Source organism: Syngnathus floridae, chromosome 6, assembly GCF_059516105.1.
Source record: "Syngnathus floridae isolate MCC-2025c chromosome 6, RoL_Sflo_1.0, whole genome shotgun sequence".
In the NCBI taxonomy this organism is placed as follows: domain Eukaryota; kingdom Metazoa; phylum Chordata; class Actinopteri; order Syngnathiformes; family Syngnathidae; genus Syngnathus; species Syngnathus floridae.
This window is the reverse complement of record NC_142418.1, coordinates 16,687,905-16,695,550: the sequence shown is the minus strand read 5'-3', so window position 1 is coordinate 16,695,550 and position 7,646 is coordinate 16,687,905. Positions and strand designations below refer to the sequence as shown.

The 7,646-nt window shown below is 41.1% G+C and overlaps 2 protein-coding genes across 5 annotated transcripts; one reads left to right on the top strand and one right to left on the bottom strand.

Annotated features, from left to right (window-relative positions):
* Nucleotides 1-426: 426 nt before the first annotated feature.
* Nucleotides 427-4,356, top strand: LOC148396931 (nucleobindin-2-like). 3 transcript variants are annotated; one of them, XM_088378617.1, is made up of 13 exons: nucleotides 427-565; nucleotides 1,158-1,310; nucleotides 1,586-1,693; nucleotides 1,769-1,901; nucleotides 1,975-2,078; nucleotides 2,142-2,327; nucleotides 2,486-2,576; nucleotides 2,643-2,701; nucleotides 2,925-3,017; nucleotides 3,190-3,279; nucleotides 3,364-3,522; nucleotides 3,618-3,669; nucleotides 3,894-4,356. In XM_088378617.1, the coding sequence occupies exons 2-13, from the start codon at nucleotides 1,161-1,163 to the stop codon at nucleotides 3,953-3,955; spliced, it is 1,287 nt and encodes a 428-aa protein (XP_088234743.1). In that variant the 5' UTR covers nucleotides 427-565; nucleotides 1,158-1,160; the 3' UTR covers nucleotides 3,956-4,356. The 3 variants fall into 3 exon arrangements, with proteins under 3 accessions (XP_088234743.1, XP_088234741.1, XP_088234742.1); XM_088378615.1 differs by having other exon boundaries at nucleotides 3,364-3,537; XM_088378616.1 differs by having other exon boundaries at nucleotides 433-565; nucleotides 1,161-1,310; nucleotides 3,364-3,537.
* On the bottom strand, nucleotides 4,197-6,931 carry LOC148396930 (uncharacterized). 2 transcript variants are annotated; one of them, XM_088378620.1, is made up of 7 exons: nucleotides 6,669-6,931; nucleotides 6,107-6,231; nucleotides 5,684-5,750; nucleotides 5,441-5,597; nucleotides 5,217-5,359; nucleotides 5,140-5,155; nucleotides 4,197-4,811 (listed from the first exon to the last, which is right to left on the bottom strand). In XM_088378620.1, the coding sequence occupies exons 1-7, from the start codon at nucleotides 6,819-6,821 to the stop codon at nucleotides 4,660-4,662; spliced, it is 813 nt and encodes a 270-aa protein (XP_088234746.1). In that variant the 5' UTR covers nucleotides 6,822-6,931; the 3' UTR covers nucleotides 4,197-4,659. The 2 variants fall into 2 exon arrangements, with proteins under 2 accessions (XP_088234746.1, XP_088234745.1); XM_088378619.1 differs by having other exon boundaries at nucleotides 4,197-4,819; nucleotides 5,045-5,155; nucleotides 6,669-6,929.
* Between the last annotated feature and the right edge of the window lie 715 nt (nucleotides 6,932-7,646).

Sequence of the window (7,646 nt, the reverse complement as noted above, 5' to 3'; positions counted from 1 at the left end):
ATGAAAATAAAAGGCAAAACTCACTTGAAAGAAATCTGATACATTGATAAATGAACATTTACGAAAATATAGAAAATAAATACAAATCTTAATAGTAGTAAATATAAACGAATACATTCTTGACCCCAGCTTCTGTGCAACGCTGTAAAAATATTATCTATATTCATTATCGGTTTATTATCTATAATAATATTAGCGTCATGCCAGAGTTATAACATATTAAATATTCAATAAAAATGCAAATGAGTCGAAAGCGTCACAAAGCACAGACCCCGCCCACTCGCTGATTGACTGAGCGCCACGTACGTTCCGCTTAATCAGCTCGACGACAGCCTGATTGACAGGTTTGTAGTCCAATCAGAATCCAGCGCGACTGCACCGCTGCTATGACGTCCAATGGAGTTGGGCGTGAGAGGGGCGTCACCATGGTGACCCCCCCCCCTCTACCCAGGCTTGAAGGTTGATGCCACGAGCTAGTGGCAAGCAGCAGGTGGCGGCTGTAAACAAACATAAGCTAAGCTAACAAGAAGCAGTCAAGAAGAGTTAAAAGTGCTTCTGGGAGCAAGTAAGTATTATGAATGAAAATTCGTTCAACTATATTTATTATTATAATTTGATGCTTGATTTGGTGCCTTCTTTTTCTGGCAGAATTGCTTCACAAGCCAACAGATGGTTTGCATCTGTGACGATTCACTGCGTTTGTAGATAAAAGGATGAAAAAAAAAAATTATCTGATACTTAGCATGTTTTAAGAATTAGTCTGATCAATAATTAATGTACAGCGTTTCACTTTTTCCACATTTTGGTATGGTGGAGCCTTTTTTTTTTAATGGAAGTAAAAAGAAATCAAAATAAAAATTCTACACACAACACCTTATTATGACAAATTGAAAAAGTGATGTTTATGAAGATTTTTCTTTTAAGAACAAAAAACACTACAAAATCAATCATTCTGGCAACACGGTGGTGAAGTGGCTGCACATGTGCCACTGAGTTTTGGGTTCGGACCATCACTTTTGGAATAAACCTGTATCCAACCTTAAACAAACAAAAAAAACTACTGTCAATAGCACTGCATGTGCCTCCAGTTCAAATTTCACATTATCATGTTTCCCCAGCATGTTTGCCAATGATTATCTTAATTTTTATTTTCAAAGCAGATGGTGATGGTGCTTGGTAAGACGCAGGCCAGTTGTGTTCTGGTTCTGCTAAGTCTGTGGCTATGCATCCACTCACTGCCCATCGTGGTGGACCAAAGCAAAGAGAACATAACCAGCAAAGAGGGCGAACTGGATCCCCCACAAAGTGTAGTGAGTCCTACAATATATTTTTATGAAATAAATTGGGATATCATCACTTCACAGGTACTTCACAGTTAACCAGGCAAATTTATGTTATTGTAAATTAATTTATTTAAAGTTTGGTGAATGTGTCCAAATGCAAAAAGTGCCGTGTATAAAGTGATTTTTAATTTTTTTTTGCACAATACAAATTAAATTAATTCAATAAAATGGGCTTCTCCTCACCTGCATTTCACCTTTAAGTATCCAGGTTAAGCATTCACTCCATATGATTCATGTCTCAGAACACGGGGCTACACTACGACCGCTACCTCAGGGAGGTCATCGAATACCTGGAGAAAGACCCCTACTTTCGGGAGAAGTTAACCAACACCAACGTCGACGACATCAAGGTAAAGTACGGGGAAAAAAAAAATCTGTTGACTCACACACTTGTTGCACTACTGAACTTTTGTGTCAACTCGCAGGAAGGTAAACTCGCCAAAGAACTGAACTTTGTCCACAATAATCTACGCACCAAGCTGGATGAGCTGAAGAGGGAAGAAATGGGCAGGCTGCGGATGCTCATCAAGGCCAAACACGACTTGGAGGCGGGGGATGGTAACTATCCAGTATGCCGCTGTTGCAACTTGCACAAAATATCTTGAATCCTCAATATTTTTTATCCTTGCAGGCTGGAAAGTGGACCACAAAGCCTTGCTGAAACAATTTGAGCATCTCAACCATGACAATCCGCATTCATTTGAGCCGGACGACCTGGACCGCCTCATCAAAGCGGTATGAAAACACATGAATATGTCATATAGAAGATATACCCATGCCCCCCCCTCCCTTGAACAGGCTACGAGCGACCTTCAAAATTTTGATAAGGAACGCCACAATGAGTTCAAGCAGTACGAGATGATGAAGGAGCACGAGAGGCGGGAGAAGTTAAAAGCCATGTCGGAGGAGGAGCGCAAAAAGGAGGAGGAGCGCTACCAGGAGATGAAGAAGAAGCGGGCCAACCACACCAAAGTTAACCACCCGGTAGGTCAGGAGTGTTAAAAAAAATCACAAATGTGATTATACTTAACTCATTCAGTATAGATAGACTAGTTTACCTGGGCTGCCTGAAAAAAACATACTGTGAGTTAGCATTTAGCATTAGCACATGCCCAAGATGACCACAGCGCATGCTTGGATAGGGAAGCGAAGACCAGCTGAAGGAGGTGTGGAAGGAGTCAGACGGCCTTGACCCGAGCGACTTTAATCCGAAGACTTTCTTCAAACTGCACGGTAGGATAACACGTGCAAATAACTCCGAATTGTTTTTAGATGCTCATATTTTGTACTTATCCGCAGACAGCAACGGGGATGGCTTCTTCGACGAGAACGAACTTGAGGCCATCTTCTCGCTTGAGGTATGACATCATTCCGTCGCTATTTTTCTGTCGAGACATCTTAATAAATAGATTAGAGCAGAAATCTACCGGCTCACATTGAAAAATAGTAAGATATTAAATTAGTCTTTAGATTATCTAGGTTGGCTACTTTTGTTAAGAAAATGTTTTTGGGGGGAGTTAATAAATCATGAAAAATTAGACTCCCTCAAAAAATAATTGACTTGTATATTCTGTGTTGAAGCTTGACAAGATGTACAAGTCCACCGATAATGAAGACAACTGGATGCGGATGCAAGAGGAGCGGCTGCGCATGAGAGAGCATGTCATGAATGAGGTACGATTCAGAATTCAGATACTGGGAAGTATTTATGGATTTTTATTTAACGTATTTAAAAAAAAAAAAAAAATTATTAAAATGATTCAATACAATCCCCCATATTCAAAATTCCATTTGGAAAATAAAAATCTAGGAACTGTAGCACTCGCACATTATATGATGTGTTCAGGTGGACACCGACAAAGACGGACTGGTGTCACTCGCTGAGTTTATCGAGAGCACAAAGAAGCTGGATTTCAAACAAAAGGAGGCGTGGGAAGTAAGATTTTTTTTTTCTTACTTCACTAGTGGAACTCCCTGATTAAGCCGTTATTGTTGAACTGAACTCATGCGCTGCTTCCAGACGGTGGAGGAGCAAAACACACCTTTTACAGAAGAGGAGCTGGCGGCATTTGAGCAGCAGCTGTCCCAAGAGGGCAAGAGGATCATGCAACAGGCGGAGGAGCTGCAGAAGCAACACGAGGAGCTCCAAAAGAAGCAAGAGGCGCTTAACGCGCATAAGCTCAACATTCAGCAGGTCCTTAAACACAACATCCTTCAGTCACAGGATGGCAATGCGCCTTCAAGTTTGATTCATTCTTACTTTCTCCATTTAAGGCCATGGATGATCTGGAGAAGAAGAAAAGCCAATCCAAGTCTGACGTCAAGGGTAAGGATGTGGCCAAATACTGAAAATGTGAGAAATGGATGCCCCGCTCCACTATAATGGTTTGTATTGCCATGAGGTGCCACCAGATGGCGCCAAAGAAATATGCAGATGGATAAAAATAGCTGAGTCTTTCAGGCAATACCAAGAAAAAAGGCTCTTTAAGCAAGAAGTTGTTACCTTTAAACTTGTGACATGGTGATGATAGCTTTCTCTTTTGATTGCAGAGTCTGGAGGCGTGGGAGCTGCAGGTGAACAGGCGCTAAACGGGCAACCATCGCAAACATAATTGACGGGTCCTATCGGTGTGTTTGTGTGCGCGGGTCATTTCAACCTTCTGTTATTTCTTTGAAGTACTATTAAATAAAAACGTGGGGAAATATTTTTAATTTCCCTATTAGGGGCCAATCTTTAATTTTCTCAATTCCTGGTTTCCAACTTTGAAGAATTCCTGAAATGTTTCATAGTATTTATTCATTTATTTAATTCAATTTATAGCTACTGTTGTAAGAACCACATCTTCATAGATGTTTACTTTTCATGCCATTTTATTTATTGAAATAATTTGATATTTGGAATAATTCCTTTGGTGTTTGCAATGTACCATTAATGCATCTCCCAGCACTTCCTGAGTTCCAACATTTGATCACCATTTTGGTCCGAGTGACAATAAAGCGAATGAAGTGGCAAGTTTACAGTCTTTTTCTTATCCATATAGTACTTTTAAATTTCTATGTAAAGAACTGATCAATCAACTAAATTCTAAATAAATTGTGAAAGTACAATTAAATTGCAGTCTTCATGTATGTGGAATTCATTGGAAGAGTTCAAAACTGAAACGCAAGGGGTGTGGCCTGAAAAATGGTGTGCATGATAGCGAGGAATGTTCAACCCAGGCGCCAAATTCAACTGACCTTTCATTGTATTGTTTTGTGGCAGCAAAATGAGTGAAGCTTCTCGTTGATGGCTTTCACGCTCGCCCGTAGGTGTAGTTTAAGCGCTCCATGAGATAGGCGCCCGAACGCACCGGGGGGTACTTGTCAGATCCGTCGATGCACGTGACCACGGCCTCATCGTCGGGCTGGACGAAGAAAGCCACAGACTGGCGAGTGCTGCTGCAGTCGCCGGCCGGGGGAAGCAAAACTCTGTGGAGCTGATGGGCACGTATGAAAGAGAAGCTTTGTCAGGTCTCATGATGCATCCCCCACTCTCCCTCCCTCCTAACCACAAGCTGCCTTAAGTTCCAGTCATTTAAGGAAATATTTTCTAAACTGCGAAGCGACGGGAAAATAAAACAAAATAAATCAACAATGGATTTTTTTTCCCCTTGAAAATATTCTAAATAACCTCCTACAGTATTTGTTTTGAACGTGCTCACCACGGACACAAAATTATCGCTGGTCCAACGCTGCATCAGGTCTGCGATATTGACGAGAACGGCGCCGGGCACGCAAGGAGCGCTGACGAACTCACCAGAGCGACGGCGCACCTAAACACACACACACGTTAGCGAAACACATTTGGATTAGCGTCATTTTTTGTTTCCATACTTGGAGACCCTCTGCATTCTGGAACACCAAAGTAATGGCTCCGTAGTCGGAATGCTCTCCGCATCGCAGCTGACCCTCCTTGGCTTGCTCGCTGTTCACCGGCGGGTAGTACAGCGAACGTAGCGTCGTACAGTTCCCCTCGGCTATGGAAAGCAATTTAAAAAAAAAGACCAATGCTTTTCTTTGTACTAACCTTTATGTAATTCAAGCTAAGTATGTCGTACTTCCAATCAGGCGGTGAGCGCTCAGAAAGATATCGGGATCTACATCCAAACTGTGGGCCATCACCCTCATAATACGCAGGCTCAGATCTTTGCAGCGGTGGAAAAAAGATGTGTGCGTCTCTTGGAATCCAGGGGCCACCTCAGATGAGGGCCATTTCTACAGAGGAACAAAAATCACAATGAGTCACTCTCACACGGATTCAAAAACAGTTTTGAGCCTGTGGTACAGAACAAAACGCTTACTATGTCGGGATGTAGCGAAGTCACGTTAAACGACTCTTTTAGATCTTCCGGTCTTTGTCGATTTAACCTGAATGTGTACAAATGCAGAATTGTAAATAGTTTTTATTGATTAAAAGGACAGGACCAGTTCTGGAGCTAACAGACTTTGACATCTACTGTGTAAATATCATAAAAGTAGTCTGAATATATTATATAACCACATTTTCTGATAAGATGCAGTGACAATGCCTAATCAGTAGAAAAAGACAATAATCCATTTTGATGATTGATCACATCTTATGTCTGATAAATGGATTAACATTTAAAAAATGACTCAAGTGCAATCGTGACAACAAAACTGAGAATATAACAACACTATTCGGGTTGTATGACCCAACTTGGGACTGTAGAAATCGAAATAATTAACAGACACAGAAATAAGACCTTTCACTCTCCATGGATAACCAGCCATGATGTGGACAGATTGGAAAGGTGGACTTTCTGAACGGCATCTTGAGATGGTCTGGCTGCAGGAAGAAAATTCTCGAAGCATCCATGACGCTATCAACCTACATGAAAATGCTCCTTTTTACTTGTTTTCCAAATTCCAAAATTAAGAAGTCATTACAACTGCCGACAAAATTACAAATACGTAAAGAAATATACAAGTAACAAACATGATACTCTTCTCTCATACTTGAGTGCAAAATTATCAACACAATTCTAGATTCACATCCAAAAGAGGGTGATTTGTAAAAATTGCATGTACAGGAGCTCTAACAATGAATTATTTACATATAAATTTTGATGAACTAAAATACTTATATATTTTAACATCTGTATGTTGTAACTTAGTGGACTTAATGACTCCTTAAAGCCATTTTACTTCGTTTCTGTTTTTTTAAATTATTTCCACCACTAAGAACTTACTCTTAATTGTTTGCCTGGGTAAATAAAGGTTAAATAAAATAAAAATATTACAACTACTATTTCTGTTGCGTCTTACCTCCGCCTGCGTGATGCCAGTATTCTTCAAAAAGACGAAGCCCACTTCCATAAAAGCCTCTTTTAACGCTCTGCTAAGTTCCTGGAGCTCAACATCGGAAATATCCTCGACGTTCAAGCTGGCCACGCTAAAATCTACCACCGGGATGCTCATCGTTTTGAATAAAAACGTCTAAAAATAAATAAAACCGGCAAAAGTATTCCGAATACAGCAAACCTTGCCCCAAAATGACGCTTTGGTGGGACGTACTAGTATTTGGATAGGTGGCAGTCACGTGATCACTGCTGACCAATCAGACGGCCGGGTTCGTCAAGTCACCTTTGGATACCGACACACACTAACACAGGTAATGTGAACACATTACTGTAACACCATTTTACGCATTATAAACTCAAGAATGTCGAGCTAGACATTGTGGTTTTATGGGCATTTATTACGTGGGAGCCTCGAGTTGCATCTTGGAGCGGTTCCCTTGTCTCATCCGGAATGCATCCAGAATCTACGGGCCCTTACCACTGGAGTCCCGCTAGGTGAGTCGTCAGAACACTCAAATTAATGTATTGTTATTATTGTCATCATTATACATTATACTGTAAATAAGATATTTCACTTTTATTCGATTTATTTTGAATCAAATCCAGTCCGATAATAAAATTCCGAAATGTTCTTGTGAGTGAAGAGTCTAAGAACCTTCCTGATGTTGCAGAGTGTCGTTCTGGCTGCCGGATGTGCTCTACAGGGTTGCAGGAGGACTATGATCGGTATAGCAGAAGATAACCTGCTGAAAATCAGGAAAATATTAATAATCATTGTGTTACAGGTTGGTGCCAAGAACCCAAAGATGCTCCAGCTTGCCAAAGCACCTGACCGGGACGAGACCACGCCCACATCCGGCCCAGCGTCCAATGAGATGGACATATATGTGCCCCTCACTCCGCCCCCTACTCCCACCTTGAAGCCAGAGTTGCATGACATAAC